This window comes from Phacochoerus africanus, chromosome 4 (assembly GCF_016906955.1).
Source record: "Phacochoerus africanus isolate WHEZ1 chromosome 4, ROS_Pafr_v1, whole genome shotgun sequence".
Classification (NCBI taxonomy): domain Eukaryota; kingdom Metazoa; phylum Chordata; class Mammalia; order Artiodactyla; family Suidae; genus Phacochoerus; species Phacochoerus africanus.
The window spans coordinates 77497623-77516178 of NC_062547.1; the positions used below are offsets into that span (position 1 = coordinate 77497623).

Genomic DNA, 18556 nt, shown 5'->3' on the forward strand with positions numbered 1-18556 from the left:
GACCTCATGCCCACTTCATAACCAGCCACTCACAGTTACCGCCCTCAGGCGCCAGAACCATGTGGCCACTTAGGGGCTTGGGGTCCAGGGTCCAGGCTCTTAAGGGCACACCTGCACTGCACGTGTGACATCCCCAGGCCACCGCAGAGCCCTTCACAGCTAGGAGTCCAGTTGGCTAGGAGCCCCAGGCAGGCACACAGCAGCCACTACAGAGACATTGACCCTCGCGCATACTTCATACTGCATCTGTGTCCCCAAGCCCATGCCTCCACACACTCGGGTGGCAGATACGTATACAGAGAACCATTTGTGGACAGGCATGCAGCCTGGAGCATGGGCACACGTGCACACTGCTTCACATCGGCTTCTCTTTATTTCCTCCAGGGAGTCTGGGTCCCGTGTCCCACCCCTCTGTTCTGCCTTCTTCACTCCCAGGGCCTCCCACCAGCTCCACAGAGAAGGGAGGCTCAGAGCACGGTCTCAGCCATACTGTGGTTGTCAAGGAACTGGGTGATGAGTTTAGGGCGCTGCGGGCCCGGCACAGGCTCAGTCCCCACTTCTGCCTCCTCCTGGTTCTCCTTCCCCTGATCCTCGGACATGTACAGGAATACCTAGAGGTAGGTGGCCCAAGGAAGCAGGAGGGGATTTCAGCAGGAGGGCCTGGCCCCTAGCCCCACCTTTAACCCCAGCCCCGGCCTGGCACTGCGGTCACCTCCTCCAGCGTGGTCTGGTTCACAGAGAAGTCCTCCACGCCTTGCTTGGCGCCGTGCGCAGCCAGTTTTCCAAAGACGTGCGCCAGGGAGCAGCGCCCTCCCGGCGGTAGCTGGAATCGCAGGTGGCCGCCATGCGCCTCCCTCAGCTCGGCCCCTGGGAATGCCTCCTCTACGAAGGCCGCCGCCAACTCGGATCTCGACAAGGGCACCCGCAGGGTCAGCGTGTGACCAGTCCCAAATCTGCGGTGGGTGGGGTGGGGTGGGGTGTGACCAGAGCTACTGTCCCAAGGCCCTCCCTTCCCTACCACCCACCCACACCACCCTCCAGCTTGCTTCTGGACCCCTATACCTGGCTCCTCTTGAGCAACACCTCTGACCCCAACCCATGATGGTCCTCACCCTGCCTACATGTTCACCCCTACTCTAACCTGGCCTCTCTCAGGCCCCGCCCACTCAAAGCCTGCCCCTGTCCAGCTGTTAGGTCACGCCCACCTGCTCGACCCTCAGGCTTCCTCACAGGGACCCACTCTCATTCAGTGGACTTCACTTCCTCTTTCTTGGTCCAGCCTCGACCCTCTGAGCAGTCCACAATCCTTGTCTCTTTCCCGGGTACAGCCAGGTTGGCCCCGCTTGAATCCTCCTCTGGCCCTACCTACACTCCCACCCTCATCTGCCAGCACCCAGGCCCTTGAGCTCTCCCCCTGCTCACCTGCTTTTAAGGCGCTGTGTGCTGCCCAGACAGCGGAACCGCCCATTCACCATGATGGCCAGGCGCGTGCAGAGCGCTTCACACTCCTCCATGCTGTGGGAGCCCAGCGCCGTGAGCTCTAGCCGGGCCGGGACCAGCAGTGCCTGGCACTGTGTTGCCCCTGCCAGGGACCCTCACCCTCCAGCTCTGGACCACCCTGTACTCTGAACACATCCTGGCCCAGACTGCTGTTCCCGAGGCAGGGTACCACCTCCCTGTGTCATCCCACTCAGCCCTGGCACCCGCCCCCAAGGCCAGAACCACCCACCCTGTGCGACCCTGTGCTCTGACAGCCTCTCCCTCGGGCCTGGTCCATCTATCTCCCCAGGTTGCAGCACCTGGACCCGCAGGCCTGGGCGTCTGGTTTTTGGCCCACCTGTGTGAGGTGAGCACCACGGAGCGGCCCTGCCGAACCACGGCCAGGAGACTATTCCAGAGGAAGCGCCTCGCGCTAGGGTCCATGCCCGTGGTTGGCTCATCCTGGGAGGGGGAGAAGCTTAAGTGCTTAAGCTTAAGCGAGCCCCTCCCCCATCCCCACCCAGGCCCTGTCCCCACGCACCAGAAAGACCACAGCCGGGTCCCCCACCAGAGCCACGGCTGTCGCCAGCTTCCGCTTGTTGCCACCGCTGTAGGTGCCCGCGGGCTGGTCTGCATACTGAGGGAGGCCCAGGCGGCACAGGCCCGACCTTGCTGTCTATGGCGGGCCAGAGTACAAGGAGCAGAGTGAGCATGGGGGGCCCAAGTGAGAATGAGGAGGAAGCCCAGAGAGAGTGAGGGGAGAGAGTGTGAGCAGGAGTGGGGGGAGTGAGTGGGAGGAGCTAGGGCCTCAGGCCGGAGGGGGCCAAGGGCGACGAAAGGGCGGGGCCAGGGCAAATACTGGGCGGGGCTGCTCCCAGAGTAAGGGAGAGGCGGGACCTGGAAGGCTTTGAACCACCTGGAAGCCCTAAGCAGGACTTGGAGTCCTGGGTGGAATGGACAAGGCCACAGCCAGGAGGGTCCAGGGAGGTCCAGGAGGGAAGAGGCAGACTCCTACGCAGAAAGGGGGCAGGTGCAGCCAGGATGACAGTGGGAAAGGGAGGTAGATCCAAGTGAGTGTGACGAAGCTGGGGGAGGGCAGGGGCACAGGACCCTGTGGGGGTGGAGCTGGACTGGGGAGGCAGCAGAGCCAGGGGCAGGGACTGGAGGGGGGGGGTTACCTCGGCAACCTGGGCCTCAGGAACCCCACGCAGGCGTGCAAACAGCTCTAGGTGCTCACGGCCAGTCAGCAGCTCGAAGATAGCATCTGACTGAGGGCAGTAGCCCATGCAGCGGTGAGCTGCAGCTGGATCCCGGGTCACACTGGGGATGGGGGACAGGGAACTCAGGGAACTGGCTGGGCCCTGGCCATGCTGGGGACGAACAGGGATCTCAGGGTCCACCCGCCCTGGTAAAGGCAGGTGTCGTCTCAGGGCCAGATGCACCTGCAGGGGTGGGGGTCGGGGACTCAGGGCCAGCCTGACTTGGTCCATGCAAGGGAGTGTGGGGTGGGGAGGAACAAGGGCACTGGGGCCCCTCACCTGTGGCCCGCCAGCACGGCCTCACCCCCACTGGGCAGCTTATCTCCAGTCACCATGCGGAATGTGGACGTTTTCCCCGCTCCGTTCACACCCAGGAGCCCGAAACACTGTGGGTACACCCAGATGGTACTCACAGAGGCTCTGGCCCCTTGTCCCTGCAAGTCTGGTTTCTGGGGTGGGTCTGTCAGATTCTACCTGGAGGGAACCCTAGGGGCAGATACTGGAGTGTGTGGGGCATAAAGCTGTCACTTAGCAGGGATGGTGGTTGGCACACAGCATGTGTTTAATCAATCTTGGCACACAGTAGGTATCCTATAAAGGTCACACATAGCCACTGAGCCATACCTATCAGCCAGGAGACTTCTGAAAGTTTCCTGCTATGCAGTGGGTACCTGATGACAGTGGCACCCAGCAAGAATTCGGGCTGGGCACACAGTCAGCCCAGTAAAAGTTTGGGTGCACACAGTGGGCACTTGATAAAGAGTGACGGCAGTTTACACTAACACATCATACTTGTCCACAGGTGTGTGCTGGCCCCTAGTAGGTGGACAGTAAATGGCCCACAGAAGAGAAGTTTGCATGAAGTAACTGAATGTGAATTAGCACAAAGCAGGTGCCTAATAAATACTGCTGTTAGTAAGTGCTTGATATGTATACAGAGGGAGCTCAATAAATGCTGTTAGTGCTTGATAAAAGTTGATCATCACAAAGGTGACATTCAGGGAGTTCCCGTTGTGGCGCAGTGGTTAATGAATCCTACTAGGAACCATGAGGTTGCGGGTTCGATCCCTGCCCTTGCTCAGTGGATTAAGGATCTGGCGTTGCCGTGAGCTGTGGTGCAGGTTTCAGACGCGGCTCAGATCTCGTGTTGCTGTGGCTCTGGCGTAGGCCGGTGGCTACAGCTCCGATTCGACCCCTAGCCTGGGAAGCTCCATATGCCGCTAGAGTGGCCCAAGAAATGCCAAAAAAAAGACAAAAAAAAACCCAAAGGTGACATTCAGTACAATTTTGGTTCGCAAAAGGGGGCTCAAGGATGCTTTAGTGTATACTATTGGTACTCAATAAATGTTGGCACATGATAGGTGCTTAAGATAACTGGCACATGTGTGGGAGCCCAATAGGTGCTTAGTCATAAATTTGTCCTCAGTAGGATCTTACTAAAACTTTACCACACAGAGTAGGCATCAATAAATGTAACCATGCAGTAGATCCTGAATGAGAGTTTGGGGAGCTCAAATGTTGGCAGCCAGTAGGTGCTCAATAAAAGTTAGCAGATGCACCAGGACCTCCACCCTGGACCTACCTCACCGGGGGGGATCCCCAGGCACAAGCGGTCAACAGCCGGTGTCCTCTGCCCAGGGTATACCTGAGAAGAGTGTAGGTCCATGAAAAAGGTCACTGGCCCAGGGGGAGCCCCCCAACCCAGCACTCTTCACTCACCTTGGTCAGGTCCCTCAGGACCAACACATCCCCCTGGGTGGCCCCTTGCATGACCCGTTCCCGTTCACGAGCCACATCCTCATCCTCCTCTCCCAGGGGGGGCAGCAGCCTCAGCTTGGGTCTGAGGACAGAAACATCAGTGGGCCCAAAGCCAGACCCCAGTCCCTGCCACCCACCCCGGTCCCCACTGACTCTGGCAGGAGGCGGTTGCGGTGCTGCAGCAGGAGCGTAAAGAGAAGGAAGATGGGCCCCTGTATTGCCATGGCCAAGAGGTTCTTGCCGACCACCTCCCAGCGCAGGGGTGACTGGAAATGCCCATCTCCTGGGGGGACATGAAGGAGGGATCAAGTCATTTTGGAGGCTTGGTTTCTCTGCACCTCCTCATTTAAGTCACCTTGGGTTTGTCTTGTTTGTTTGTTTGTTTTGCCACTCCCATGGCATGTGGAAGTTCCCAGGCCAGGGATCGAAGCCACGCCACAGCAAAGACCTGAGTCACTGCAGTGACGATGCTCGATCCTTAACCCACTGTGCCACAAGGGAAATCTATCATATTGGGTTCTTAAGGGAAAGGATCAAGAACTGACGTGGTCACTTAGCTGGGATCTAACTAGCACAGAAAACAGTATTATCACTACCTCCCTCATTTGGGGGCCTCAGACCTCTAGTGATATGACCAAGATGGAATTAGATTTTATGGCTGCTTTGCTGCACCTCTAACTTGGCCACCATGTACCAGCCCCTTTGGGCCACCTAAGACTTCCCGTTCTCTTCCTGGGGGCTGCTATTTGTCCCACCCCTGTAGAACTGACTCTCATCTGGCACTTCCCCACCTAGAGGGAAGTTCTCACCCAAGCGCTCAAAGGCATCAGCCATGGCCTGGTTCCGCACCATGTCGATAAGCCCCCGGCCCAGGCAGAAGTGGGGAAAGATAAGGAAGACCCGTTTCAGGATCCGGCTCACCTCCTGCAACTTCTGCTCAGGGGCAGGAAAAAGGAAGTGGGTAAGGGGCTGAGGCAGATGCCCAATCCAACCCTAGATCCAACCGTTGTGGGGCCCTACCTGATCAGAGAAGAGCTCAAGCACAAAGGTGGCCATGCTGCCATTGATGCCGATAAAGAGGTTGATGCAGGTGAGTACAACATATGCCGTGCTGGGCACGGAGAAGAAGAAGGAGGCTGGGTACATGAGTGGTGTGATCGCCCAGCTGAGGGGTAACAGAAGCCCCTGTCACTGCCAGACAGGGGCTGAGCAGCCTTGAAAGGAAACAGATCTCTCCTCCCAAATTCTGTGTTGTAGGCCTCTAGAATGTGGGCCAGGACAAGATGAGCTTTTAAGGTCACCTTGCCATAGCGCTGAATTGGATCACTCTTGGGGCCCCCTCAGACTGCCACATCCTCTTCCTTAGGAACTGCTACAGAGTCCCACCTGCCTCAGGAGTATTGGGGGGAGGGGTCAGTAAGAACAAGCCCTACAGGACTAGAGGCCTCACCCGTACAGGAGTAGCAACAGCAGGAGGGCCGGCAGGTTGGCAGGGGCCACATACGCCTTCTGCTGGAAGGCCAGAAAGATGAGCACCACGATGCACACTGGCACCAAGTAGTTACACTGCATTGGAGAGAGCAGTTACCTCCCATAGGGTACAGGGGAAAGGAACGGGCACCCTCAGCACTGCGCCCTACCCCAGCCTCCCTGGACTTTCTGTCGCAGTATAGGAGGTCTCCGACAATTCCCAAGTCTTCACTCAGACCACCCTAGACAAGCCCTTGCCCAGAAAGGGCAGTGGCAAGTGGTGGTGGGGCCCCCACCCCTCTAGGCCATCCCCGTACCATGTCCCAGAGGAAGTTGCCAAGCCAGTAGAGAGTGGGGGGCAGCCCCCCAACATACTGCAGGTGTTTGGCTCGGGTGACACGCTCATCAATGAGGACCAGGGTGAAGCTGGCCGGGACGAAGGACATGGCAAAAACCACACAGATGGAGACAAGTACGTCCACCGAGGAAGCCATCCTAGGGGTGAGGGTGCGTGGGCTGCTCAGAGCAGAGCTGGGCAGGCCCCTGAGGGGACAAAGGTCCCCAGGGCTGACATGGCTGGGGAATATGGCCAGAGCCACTTTGGGTTCTTTGGCAGGGAGAGACTGTCCAGTCTCTAGTTGGGTGAAGATTGACGTGATGAGGAGGTGTGAGCAACTGTAGGATGTAGGATATGGGAGTCCAGCCTTGGGGGCCTGATAATGTCCCATTACTTTGGCCAAGGGAGCACAGAGGGCAGTTCCCGTTCCCCATGTACCCAGCAAGCACGTGGAAGAGGGTAATTCCAACTCCCATCACCCAAAACAACAGAGGAACTGAGGCAGGGGGACATACAGGGCGGGGGGACTCACAACGTGACCTCAGACAGCTGCTCCTTGGTGAGGTTCAGGGGATGGTTGAGCATGGTGATGCTATGGTTGTGGCGGGCGTGGCCTGGTGGCAGGCGGGCATGTAGGAGAGCATTGTTGGCTCGGTTGACAAAGGCCACCATGGCGTGCCAGCCCTTGTTGTTGAACCAGATCTGAGGTGGGGTCAGGGCCGAAGGGGTCAGGGTGCTGGGGACAAGCCTGTCCCTGCCTGCTCCAGCCTGCTACCTCTCCACTTCCCACCTTGAGGCTGTCCTGAGTGTCCTGACCAAGAGCCCACTCAGTGAGGCTGTTCAGGATTCGATCAAAGGCCCCGCCGGGCTGGGGGCTCAGCAGTGCCCGCAACTCCTCCACCGAACGGCTCACCTCAAGCCCCGAGGGCAGGCCAGGGTCTCGGCCCCCCAAGGAGAAGCCCCCATACCTGTGGGACGGTGAAGGCAGGAGGGACAGTCGAAGGTTGGGGAGGGTGGGGTGGCAGTGTCCCCAGTGGGCGGGCAGAGGGCACAGGAATGGAGCCCAGGCAGGGGGCCCTCCTCACCTGACTTCGTTCACCCATTTCTTGGTCTTCAGGCTGAGGGAGAGACAGACAGACAGAAAGGCGAGTGAGAGAGAGACAGAGAATCTGGGGAGTCGGGTGAGATAAATAAAGAGGGGGATGCACGGACGGCCCTCGGGCCAGAGCAGCAGGCTGGGCACAACCTCCCTGGACCAGCCCACCTCTGCCCAGAGGAGCCACGCAGCTGAGTCCAGGGAGGTGCTCACCCCTGGCGCACCAGGCGTGGGTAGGTCTTGACCAGGAAGTCCGACAGGTTCCGGCCTGTTAGGTTCTGGATTACTTCGCCCGAACTGGTGGATGCCTGGGGCGGCGGGGGGCCGCCGGCCGCAGTGGGACAGTCAGGCAGCAGGCGCCGGGCACCTGGCCGGCTGCACTGACAGGTGGGGGATGGAGATTCCGAGGTCCAGTTGCCTCTGGCCAAGACCTCGGCCACGTCTGCAGGAATCTCGGGCACTGAGAACTGGCAGCTGGGCTGTGCGCACTCTTGTGCCCTGCAGGGGCGGGGCAGGGCAGGGCGGGGCTGGGACACAGGGCTTCCAGGGCTGCTGGAATGTGGAGGCGCCCAGCTCCCAAGCAGGCATGGGGGGTGCTCTGGCACCCCGGGGCCCACTGGAGCTGAGGCTAGAGAGGAACAAGGTCCAGGCTGGCGAGCCCTCACCTGGTGGAGTTATTTTTCAGGTAAGGCTGCTCCAATCCCGCCTCCTCCAGTAGCGCCTCGAGCAGGCGGGCACGTGCAGGGTCCCTCGGGGCATCCTCGCTGTGCAGTCAGGGAGGCAGGGTCAGGGCTAGGCACAGGCCCTGGCTCTCCCACCACCAGGCCCCTCTTTTCTGCACCCACCTGAAGAAGGATACCTGGGTGCCATACATGCTGGCACTGAGCTGCAGAGCCGGGTAGAATCCGAAGGGGGGCACGATGAGGCTGAACACCAGCGCCAGGCCCACAAAGAGGGCAGGCAGCACAATCTGAAGGACCAACAATCAGCTGCCCCATGGGTCCACCCTCCAGGCTTGGCCACAACCCTTCCCAGTCTTGCTCTAACACTGTCCATGGCTCCCCAGTGCTCTCAACAGAAGTGTTCAATGTGCAAAATGCACCTGAGTTAAGCAGATGAATTAGGTCACCAAATAGAGAACAGACACCCAGGGTTCCCCGTGTGCCCTCCCTGCTACCTGGTCCCCCTCACCTGGGCGAATAGGCCACGGCGGCTGCGGCAGGCAAGCAGAAAGCGTTTGAGAAGCAGGGCCCAGAGCTGCTGGCGGGTCAGTGCCCAGCCCTGCAAGCGGCCTGCGGCATCTGGCCCAGAACCCTGCAGAGCCTGTGTCTCGGGGGCAGACCCAGCTGTGGGGAATGGGAGGGTCAGTGCTCATGCCCTGGGGGCCAGGAGGGACCACAGAGCCACAGAGTCAGGTGGGGACAACTCACCCAGTGCCCCATCCTCCAGGGCTGCCTCCTCTGGCAGAACCTGGAACCGCGTGGTCATGTCCCGATGAGCGATGCCTGAGCATGGGTGCTGCCTCCGTCTACTGTCTGTGAAGCCACAAGGGTCAGGGTCAGGGTCAGTATTCAGCCTGGGGTCTGGGTTAAGGTCAAAGTAAGGAATCAGGGCTGGAGGTCAGGGCTGTGGCTTGGGCCATGTCAGCCAGGGATCAGGACTTAGTCTAAAGTCAGCTCCAACTCTGGACCAGGGTGAAGGGTCAAGGACAGGGACCTGTGGCTGCATCCTCTGGGCCTGTGGCCACAGCACAATCTTCCACCACCTTCAGGAATATCTGGGGAAACAAAGCAGGGAGCTCAGAGTCTGGGGACACACAGGAGGGAGAGGGAGGGACTCCAGAGCCTCTTATCCCTCATCACTTTGGGTCCCCAGGCCTCCCCAAGGCCGCTGCCTGTGCCCAGCCTCCTCCCCAGGAACCCCAGCTGACAACAGGCAGACTCCTCTTCATCCTTCCAAGCACCACCTCCTCCAGGCCCCACCAACCTCCTCCAGCAGCCGTACCTCCTCGAGGCTGGTGTCAGAGATCCCGTAGCCGGCCAGCCCCAGCTCCTCCAGCCGCTGATCCAGCTCTTGGAAGAGCCCAGCAAAGCTGCCATCCAGGGCACCCTTGTAGGGCAGCGTCAGCACCAGCTCATGGGGCAGCTCCTCCACCAGCCGTGCCCCAGGCACCTGGCGCTGCACCAGGGCCAGCAGCTGGACTGCACCTGCACAGGCGGCAGGGGACATCAGGGGCCCTATGGGAGGTTGCTCCCTGGATCCTGCCCCCTCCCTCCCATCCCAGCCCCCCAGGGAAGGGGCCTGTCCTTGAAGGCAGAGGTCAGGATAAAAAGCCTGAGGACAGGACTTGACTGGGCTTAGGGCCAGAGTCCACCCAGGGTCAGAGGTCAAGGGTAGGTTTGTGGGTGGGCTTAGTCCAGGTCAGGGGTCCAGCATGGGGTCGTGAATCCATTGCTTCTCACTCTGGCTCTCCCACCCCAGCACTCACCAGCAGTACTGCTCTGTTCCCTCTCCTGCTGGGCATCCATGCTGTCCTTCAAGGCAGTGTCACCCTGCAGGCAGAAGGCCATCAACTGCCATAGTCATCAGAGCTAGACAGAGCCTTGACGGCCAGGGGTCGGAGGTCAGCTCCAGCCCTCACCTTTCTGCTGGCAGCCAGGGCTAGGGGACCTTTTGCCAGTGTCAGGTAGTATCCAGAGCCCAAGTGATGCCGCAGGAAGAGTGGGGAGCCACAGCAACACAAGCGGCCGCCTGCCACCACTGCTACTCGGTCTCCCAATAGCTCTGCCTCATCCAGGTGGTGGGTGGAGAGAATCAGTGTGCGACCTGGGCATGGGACCCAACACACAATGTACCATCAGGCTGCAACATCTCTGCCCAGGCTCTGGTCTCTGTCTCACACAGTAAACTCCTACTCACCCCTCAAAACCCCATCCCCAATACCTCTTTGTCAGAAACATCTTCTGGCCTCTTAAGGAGAATCCAGGGGAACCTCAAGCTAACCCCAATTCTTACCTTTGCGGTATTTGAGCAGCAGCTCCCAAATGCCTCGGCGGGAAGCAGGGTCCACACCAGCCGTGGGCTCATCCAGGATAACAACTCGGGAGCCCCCCACAAAGGCAATGGCCACTGAAAGCTTCCGCTGCATCCCACCTGGGTTGGGACAGAGTAGGGTTCTCAGCACAACCCCACTCCCAGTCTTGGGTAGGGCTCCCTCCCTTCCCCCTGTGCCTTTCCTGACCTGCCGGGACCTCAGAGCCTGGTTCCTCCTAGGTATCCCAGATCTGCCATCTTTTCTGGCTTCCCACCATCCTCGGGATAAAATCCCAGCCCCCTCCTTAGGGTTAGGGTTAGGGTTAGGGTTATGCCTCCCCAGGCTGGACTTACCTGAGAGGTGGCGTGTCTGTGTGTGCCGCTTGGGGACGAGGCCCACGTCCTGCAGCAGACGGTCCTGCTCTGGGCCCACAGCAGCTGCGCTCAGACCCTTCAACCGCCCATAGAACCAGACATGCTCGTCCACGGTCAGCCTGCGGCCACGGGTGAAAAACAGGGTGGCCACTGCAGTGGGCAGGAACCCCGAGAACACCCAGCCCTGCCCCGGACCCACCGAGACGCACATGTCAAACAGCACGTTGTACTGGGGGCAGACGCCCAGGTAGGGTCGGATGGCTGCCATGCTGGACCGGACATCGTGGCCCAGGACACGGGCGGAGCCACCCGTGGGTGGAAAGAGGCCGCTCAGGATGGACCTGGGGGTGCAGGGGTCTCAGTGGTGGCTCCATTAGAGGGGGAACCAAGGCCCCTAGAGAAGAGCATCAGCACTTACAGGGCAGCTACTCTAAGCCCAGACTAAAGGGGAAAGAAAATGAGGCTCAGGAAAACGTCCCTCCCCATGTACAGACAGAAACTTCTGACCCAGCTGCCTCCCCCTTGAACAGCTGTGCAAGCTGAGACCTGAGGAGGGGAGGGGAGGGGAAAGAGGGAGGGGAAGGGAGGGGTGGGGGAGGGGAAAGAGGGAGGGGAAGGGAGGGGTGGGGGAGGGGGCGGGGAGCAGGCTGCTCACAGTGTGGTGGTCTTGCCCGCTCCATTGTGGCCCAGGAAGGCGGTGATGTGGCCCTGGTAGAAGTCCAGGCTGAGCCCTCGCAGGGCTGGCTGCAGGTTGCCAGGAAAGCGCTTTTCTAGGCCCCGAATGGAGACCCCGGGAATCAGGCCAGGTGGGGCCTCTTCCACCAGCACTGTTGGAGGAGGGCAAGACTCAGCTGTGGAATCGGGGACTTAGCAGGCCAGGGTCTGTAGGAGTTAGGGTGGCCTCAGGGGGCCTGGGGAACTAGGGGTGTCCAGAGAATTGGGAGCTGCAGGAACCTGGGTTTAAGGGGACCTGGGGGACTGAGGCAGGAAAGTGGCTGCTAAGCTTTGCTGGGTCTCACCTTCAGGGTCCTGCAGGGCAGCGGGTGGGGCAGAACCATTGGGGGACCGAGTCCCAAACCAATAGCTCCTCCGAAAGGGAAAGTTCCACGGTTCGGGGATCCCATACTGGCCTGTGGGAATTAGTATTCAGTTACCCCTTGAGCCCATCCCCCTGGAGGGTGTTTCTGGCCACACACCAGGGGTGAGAGCACCCAAGTAAGAGGTAGCCAAGAAGCCCCACCCACCTGCTTCAGGTTGTCCCACAAATGCCAACACCTGTTAGCTTGAGCGCACCTGCCAGGAAGCCCCACCCTCTCATGTCGGACCAGCCTCCAGGTACCCTGGTTCCCTCAGTCCCATCCCAGCCCTGGTCCTGTCCCTCAGCCCAGCCTCCCTTTTGCTGGTATGCCTCCCCCAGCTCACCTGGGCACACGGCCTCCAGGTACCAAGTGGCGAGGCCGTAGAGTACAGCATCAAACAGCAAAAGGCCCGAGACTTGGGCCAAGCTGAAGACATCGGCGGCAGGCCCGGTGCCCACATTGTGCCACTGCGCACCTTCTCCCTGCTCCTCCAGCAGGGCCAGGCTCTCGCAGCCAAAGCCAAAAGCCACCGGGGACAGAAGGCTCTGCAGGTTGGGGCAGGTGGGTAGGTAGGGCAGTGAACAAGTGCGACTGAAGTTGCTCCCCTCCCCCCAACCTCCACCAACCCCACTAGCTGGGCTCTCACAGCAGCCACGCGGCCTCCCATGGGTAGCTGGTCCCGCCAGGCCACGCACAGCACATAGGGCAGATAGAGCACAAAGTAGGCGAGACCTCCGCAGGCTGCTGCCAGGTTGGCATGGGAGAAGAAGGCGCTCAGCAAGAAGCTCTGGACCACCGTGGCCATAGCAAAAGACGCCAAGAACAGGAAGAGTACAACCGGATGGCTGTAGGGGAGGATGTCCCCGAGCTGCGGGAGGCAAAGGGAGCTGGAGGGCTTACTCCACGTTGGTCAGTGACATGCAATGGCACCCACGAGGTGCCCCCTTCCTCTTACCCTCCCGCGTACACGTGCACCCATCTGGGAGCCTAGAAGGCTGCAGTGCACCCACCTTGAGCACCAGCACAAGCAATGCGGTGCTGAGAAGGAAGGGCCCAAGGGAGCTGAGGAACCAGCCGAGCCATAGCACGGCACCGCTAAGTCCCATGGCCCGCATTGTGTAGCGCAGCCGCGTCTCCTTCTCACGCACCACAGCCTTCACTGTCAGCGCCACAGAGTAGATCCAGGCCAGTGTCAGGAACAGCGGTAGTGACCGGCTCAGCACGCGCAGGAACCTGGGGCAGTGGGGCAGCGTGGGTGGAAGCCAAGGAGCCCCCGCTGCTGGCATCCAGCACTACGGTTCCCACCCTGGCATCCCAAGGTGCAGCCAGCCAAGGACTTCGCCTTCCCTTATTCCCAGACCCCTGATGGCACCTCAGAGTCCCAGGTGTCAGGCCATGTTCCCCCTGTGTCCAGAGAACCCAACCCTCAGAGATCCCTGTTCCTCCTGCTACAGGTCATAGGGAGTGGTCCCTCTAAAGAGCAGTTCTCAGCCTTAACTGCATGACTGTTCCACACAGAACCCAGCCTCCACCCTGAGACTGGGGATCTGGCATCTAGGTGAACGAGTGAGAAGGGGGAGCTCACGCGTCGTCCACATAGCACGGGTAGGGCATCTGCTGCAGGTAGAGGCCGACACGGGGCGAGGCGCCTGTGAGCACATGCACAGCTGCACGTTCCAGCAGGTCCTGCAGGTAGACGAAGCCGCCCCACACATAGCGCAGGTCTCTCAGGGGGTTAGCAGCCGGACCGGGGTCCCAAAACCTGAGGGGAGTATAGGAGTGGCTGGGACCTGCCCATCACAACTTTAGCTCCACCTTCACCTGCTAGCTCAATTCTGGAACTAGCCCCTACCTGCCAAGTGCTCCCACCTCCCAGAAGCCATGTTGACCCCGCCTACCAAGCCCTTGGACACGCCCCTTATACACCATAGGCCCCTCCTACGAAGAACCCAAATTGTTGTAAAGAGTCCTGGGCTCCACCCAGCAAGGTCTCTGGTAGGTGGGATGCTCCCTGGCACCACCATTCCCTTGGCCCTGCCCCACAAGGCCCCCACCTGTCCCTGATGTTATTGGTTCTTGTGACGTCATCGATGTCCATGCGGATCTTGATGCGCACATGGCCAGGGACTGAGAAGTCCTCAGGTCCCAGGAAGACAATGCCAGCCCAGAAACGATGCTCGGAGATTAGCTCCAGGGCCCGCTCCACCAGGGCAGCCTCCGAGGGCACAGCCTCCAGCTTGTCCAGGGTCACGCACTACAGAGGGATCTAGGCATGGGTCCGATGTCCCAGGGTCCTCCCTGGACCTCAGAGCAGAGCCGTGGAGCTGTGCTTCCTCTGAGAAGTGCCCCCCAGCCAGCAGGGCTGCCTCTGCCTGCAGAGATTCCCTCAACTGGATGGCCTCTCACCTCCATCACACGGCCCAAGGTGCCCACCAGGTGTCCCACATCAGCAAGGGCCTCCTGCCAGCTGTAGCTGCCACTGCGGGGATTCAGAAAGGCACGAAGGGCCTCCACCTGGTCCCGGCCTCTGGGTCCTGGCTGCCTGCTTCCTTTGTCCTGGATTTGCAGGAGCCTCTGGGGAGTGTGGGGGAAAGTGGGGGTCTGCATCAGGCACTTAGGAGCTGTCGCCCCCTCCTCCCATCCCTGCATCCTGAGCTCACCATGGACACCACGTCCCACCTCCACCCCCTTGCCCAGAAGGCCCTGCCCTTGGCCCAGATCCTCAGGAGAGGGTGACGTGCTCGGAGAGGCTGTGGGTGAATTTGCTGCCCTCCATCCTGTCCCCACCTGCAGCATGGCAACATTTGCACTGTCGTTCATGAAGGCAAAGAGCTGGGGTCCCAGCAGCCCCCACACCTCCTGGATGTCCTTCAAGAGAGCCAGCTCCTGGAAGGTTCGGTTCACCTGCAGGAGGTGGGTGCTGAGGTCACGCCAGCCTGGCCTCTTCTGGGGATGCCTGGGCCCCCCTCCTGCTTCCTCCCCTCTGCTCTACCCTGTGTCTCTGAGCTGGCACATACCCACATCTCTGCAAACTCCTACTTCTTCCAGATCCTGTATCCCTTCCTGCTCCCTCACCTGGGTCATGAGCTGCCGGGTGAAGGGTGTGTCAGGTGCAAACAGTACTTTCCCCAGGACCAGAGGCTTCAGGCGCCTCCAGAGCAGGCGGGACACTGGGTGGGTGTCCAGGGACCCCATCAGCTCAGTGCAGGCGGGGCCTAGGGTGGGACACCACATGAGGCCCTGCACTCACGTCCCTGCCCCCCTTCCCAGGCTGGGAAAGCTCAGTGGGTCACTCACTCAAGCTGCGGTCGGGTAGGGCCTGCACAGGCTCCTGCCCCACCAATTCCTTCAGGTCACTGGCCTCGTACCAGTTGAGGGAGGGCCCCTCTGGTTTGCTGGGCCCCTTAGCACTGCAGAGAGCTTCCACCACTACCTCCAGGGGGCCACCTGTCCCTTGGGGTCTCCGTAGGAGTGCCAACAGCCCCACCAGGCTAGGAAGTGCCAGGAGCTGGAGAGGGGTCCAGAGAACCATGGTAAGTCTTACTTTCCATGTGGTCCAACCGCCAAACCTTCACCAATTCAGAGGACTCCTCCAGGAGCACTCTCTCCTCCTTCAGCACAAGTGCCCTCACCTAATCCACCGAGGGAGGGTGCCTGAGGTTGTCACCTCCCCATCCAGGCAGCCCACCCTTCTAGTTTCCTGGCTGGGGTCAAGGCTGCATGGGCTTCTTACCTCCTGGGCCAGGTCCTCTGCTGCCTCCACAAAGCTGCCAATGGACTCCTGGGCTTGGCCCAGTGTAAATCCCAGGGATTCCTGGGGGGAAAATGACTATGTGACCGTGACATTCACTGATGGCTCACTGATGCCAAGTTCTCAGGGGTTCCATACTATCATAGACCCCATTTCACAAAAAGGGAAATTGAGGCTGCAAGAGGTGCATGGACTTGTTCAAGGTCTCAGGGCTGGAGTCTTTACTACCGTGCCAGATGTGGCCTGTCTGGACACTGACCAGACAAGAGGCATCATTCTGGGGACAGCCCAGGCAAAGGCCTGGAGGCTGGTCTGGGAAAGGCAGTGCCAGCTGCTGGGACTATGAGAGAGCAGTGAGCAGCATGCGGGAGCCTGCCTGGCCTTGCCCTGCCCACTCACCCCTCGCAGCAGTGTCTCTAGCAGCTCAGTGGCCGAGGATGGTCCTTCCTTGGGCTGGTCACTCAGCAGAGACCAGGCTGCGGGAGTAAGAAGGCGCAGAAGCACAGGGTTGGGCAAAGCTTAACCTGAGACATGCCCCACCCGGTGCAGGTGGAGGCATAGAGCTCAGCTGGGGCCATGGGGCCCTTGCCTTCTCACCTGCCCTGGCTCCCTGGGCAGCCTTCAGTGTAGGCGTCAGCTTCCTCAGACTGGCCAGCATTCTGCGGGCACTGGGGCTCCCCAGGACAGTGCGCATATCGGCCAGGAACCGGGAGACCCTAGGGACATAGAGAGGGCGGGAGACACCGCTGACTGGGTGGGCACTTCCACACCCAGACGTTCCGCTGCGGCTGACTTACAGGGAGTCCTTGAAGTTGCTGAGGACGCCAGGCTCCTCGCCGGGCGTGGGCTGGGGGAAGCAGGTGTTGTTCACATTGCAGATGAGGCCCTGGAGCCAAGGGATGGTACCGGCTGAAGGAAGCGGCTTGTTGGAGAAGTGGCCTGTGGGGAAGCAGGCGTTGGGGCTCTGGCCTGCGTCCCCACCACCATTACAAAACAGAGTGCTCACTCTCAGCCATTACTCGAGTGCCCGGCGGGTGCTCCTGACTCTCACTAGAGCCCATGTGGACAGGGTGAACGTTGCCCCTTGTGCCTACCCAAAGTGCAGAACTCAGGAGGCTTACATTCATGCTGCTCGAGTGGGGGGTGGGAATGGCGGACCGCCACCAGGATGAAGAAGAGAAAGAGAGGCCACATCAACTCCACCAAGAGCTGGATCTGCGGGGGGGTAGAACAGGCGAGGGGAGTGGCGCACAGGTGGGAGGCGCCCGGGCCACCCCGCCCTGGCCCACCAGGCTGAGCATTACCGGCTGTCTCCTGCGATACAGGAAATTCTTCCAAAGCAGCAGCATTAGCTGTATCCAGAAGGCCATGGTGGGAATGGACAGGAAACAGGACTAAGGGGTCAGTCTGAGGACGAGCTGTGTGGCTGCGGGCAACTCCCTGTCCCTCTCTGAATCTCATCATCTATTCCACCGCGCTAGGTTCCTGGAAGCTCCGTTTAGAGCCCAGCAGAGCGTAGGCGCTTATTAAAGGAGCTCTCCTTTCTCCGGAGGGAATAGGAGTAAGCCAATAGGAGTCTTGCCCGAAGCCGTCCTCTTATCTGATTGGTTGCCGGGACTCACTCTCCCTCCAGGGCTGCGGCTGGCTTCGCCGCGGCGATCAATTAATCCTGCAGGGGGCGGAGCCTAGACTTAACTCTTTCCTCACCAGCCCCCACCCTGAGCCCCACTGAAGGGCTTCCAGCCGGGTCCTGTCCTCCAGCCTCATCTCTAAGCGAGGGAAGGGTTCCCTCCCACCCCCGGTCCCTGGTCCCTGCTCTTCCCCGATGATAATAGCAACGGGTATGTACTGTGCTGAGCATTTTACATGACAGGCTGGAAGAGGGGCCACCCTAGGCCCCCCCAGAGAGAGGTGACTCATCCAGCAGGAGGCACGGCCCCAGCTCCGCCCTCCCCTCCCTTATTCCTCGCTCAGAAGAAACACAAGATTCAGACTATGAATAAGGAGACGGGGCGGCGATGGAGGCTCCTGGAACCAGCGATTCCTGGTCCTGCCTGTCCCTTGCTTGGAACTGTCCAGCCTGGCCTTCCGCATCATTGTACAATGGGGAAACTGAGGTCGATAGAGGTGGCAGGGAGTGGGCCCGGGGCCTCTGACCACCACTCCAAGACTCTCCTTTCCGAGTGGCATCGGAGGGAGCGGCCTCAGTTTTTCTATTGGTAAAATGGGGTAGAGAGCAGAGGGGCGTAGGAACCGAGAGAAGGGCTGCAGGTGTATGCTGGCAAAGCCCCTCTCAGGTGAGTCTAATGCTCCACCTCCCCTGTGAGAATTAGGGATTAGTTCTGCCGCCCCCAACACACTCCCCGGTAGGAAGTGAAGGCGAATGAGTCTGGATTAGGCTTGCACCTCTTAACTCCCACGGAATCTGCCTCTTCCCACCCATCTGCACCCCCGCATCTTTGCGTCTCAGGGCCTTTCCTGTCTCTCTCCGGTACCGTTCCAGCCCCCAACACTTGCGGCTTCCCTCCGCCTGACAGAGGCTGAGGAGCGCGGCTCCTTTAAGAGGAAGTTTCCCCCCCCAACCTACCAGGGGCGCGGCTCCCCTGCAGCCAGCTGCCTCCAGCGCTAGCTGCAGCGCCCGGCCCCAGCCCGGCCCCGCCCCGTCCTCTCCCATTGGCTTGTATACCCGCCATTCAGAGGCCAGGTCAACTGGAGCCGCGCGCGCAGAGGGGGAAGACAAGGGTCAAAGCAGGGACGCGCTGAACCCGGTTTCTTAAAGGGATCGCTGGCTTCTTGCTGCATCACTGCCGGGAGGTGGGGCGCCTGGCTCACCCTAAGTGGGCTGGCCTGCGGACGCACCAGTTGGACTGTCTTCTCTCGTTGCATAGCCGCCCGCAATACCGCAGCTGTCTCCTGTCG

General features: G+C 60.3%; 1 protein-coding gene across 8 annotated transcripts; it reads right to left on the reverse strand.

Annotated features, from left to right (window-relative positions):
* Nucleotides 1-354: 354 nt before the first annotated feature.
* On the reverse strand, nt 355-18242 carry ABCA7 (ATP binding cassette subfamily A member 7). Of its 8 annotated transcripts, XM_047777768.1 has the most exons (47): nt 18225-18242; nt 16942-17306; nt 16759-16852; nt 16435-16576; nt 16235-16353; nt 16037-16113; nt 15620-15700; nt 15184-15394; nt 14962-15101; nt 14674-14790; nt 14293-14460; nt 13941-14140; nt 13472-13648; nt 12897-13119; nt 12533-12754; nt 12230-12431; nt 11827-11937; nt 11463-11634; nt 11017-11148; nt 10787-10926; nt 10415-10552; nt 10041-10225; nt 9888-9951; nt 9404-9636; nt 9116-9176; nt 8830-8934; nt 8591-8745; nt 8245-8369; nt 8065-8163; nt 7613-7897; nt 7389-7421; nt 7094-7271; nt 6836-7005; nt 6284-6461; nt 5947-6062; nt 5517-5661; nt 5306-5429; nt 4650-4779; nt 4458-4578; nt 4321-4383; nt 3018-3124; nt 2658-2799; nt 2021-2155; nt 1838-1941; nt 1423-1515; nt 713-953; nt 355-611 (listed from the first exon to the last, which is right to left on the reverse strand). In XM_047777768.1, the coding sequence occupies exons 2-47, from the start codon at nt 17005-17007 to the stop codon at nt 468-470; spliced, it is 6468 nt and encodes a 2155-aa protein (XP_047633724.1). In that variant the 5' UTR covers nt 17008-17306; nt 18225-18242; the 3' UTR covers nt 355-467. The 8 variants fall into 8 exon arrangements, with proteins under 8 accessions (XP_047633724.1, XP_047633726.1, XP_047633725.1 ...); XM_047777770.1 differs by lacking the exon at nt 18225-18242 and having other exon boundaries at nt 9404-9606; nt 16942-18179; XM_047777769.1 differs by lacking the exons at nt 16759-16852; nt 18225-18242 and having other exon boundaries at nt 16942-18179.
* Between the last annotated feature and the right edge of the window lie 314 nt (nt 18243-18556).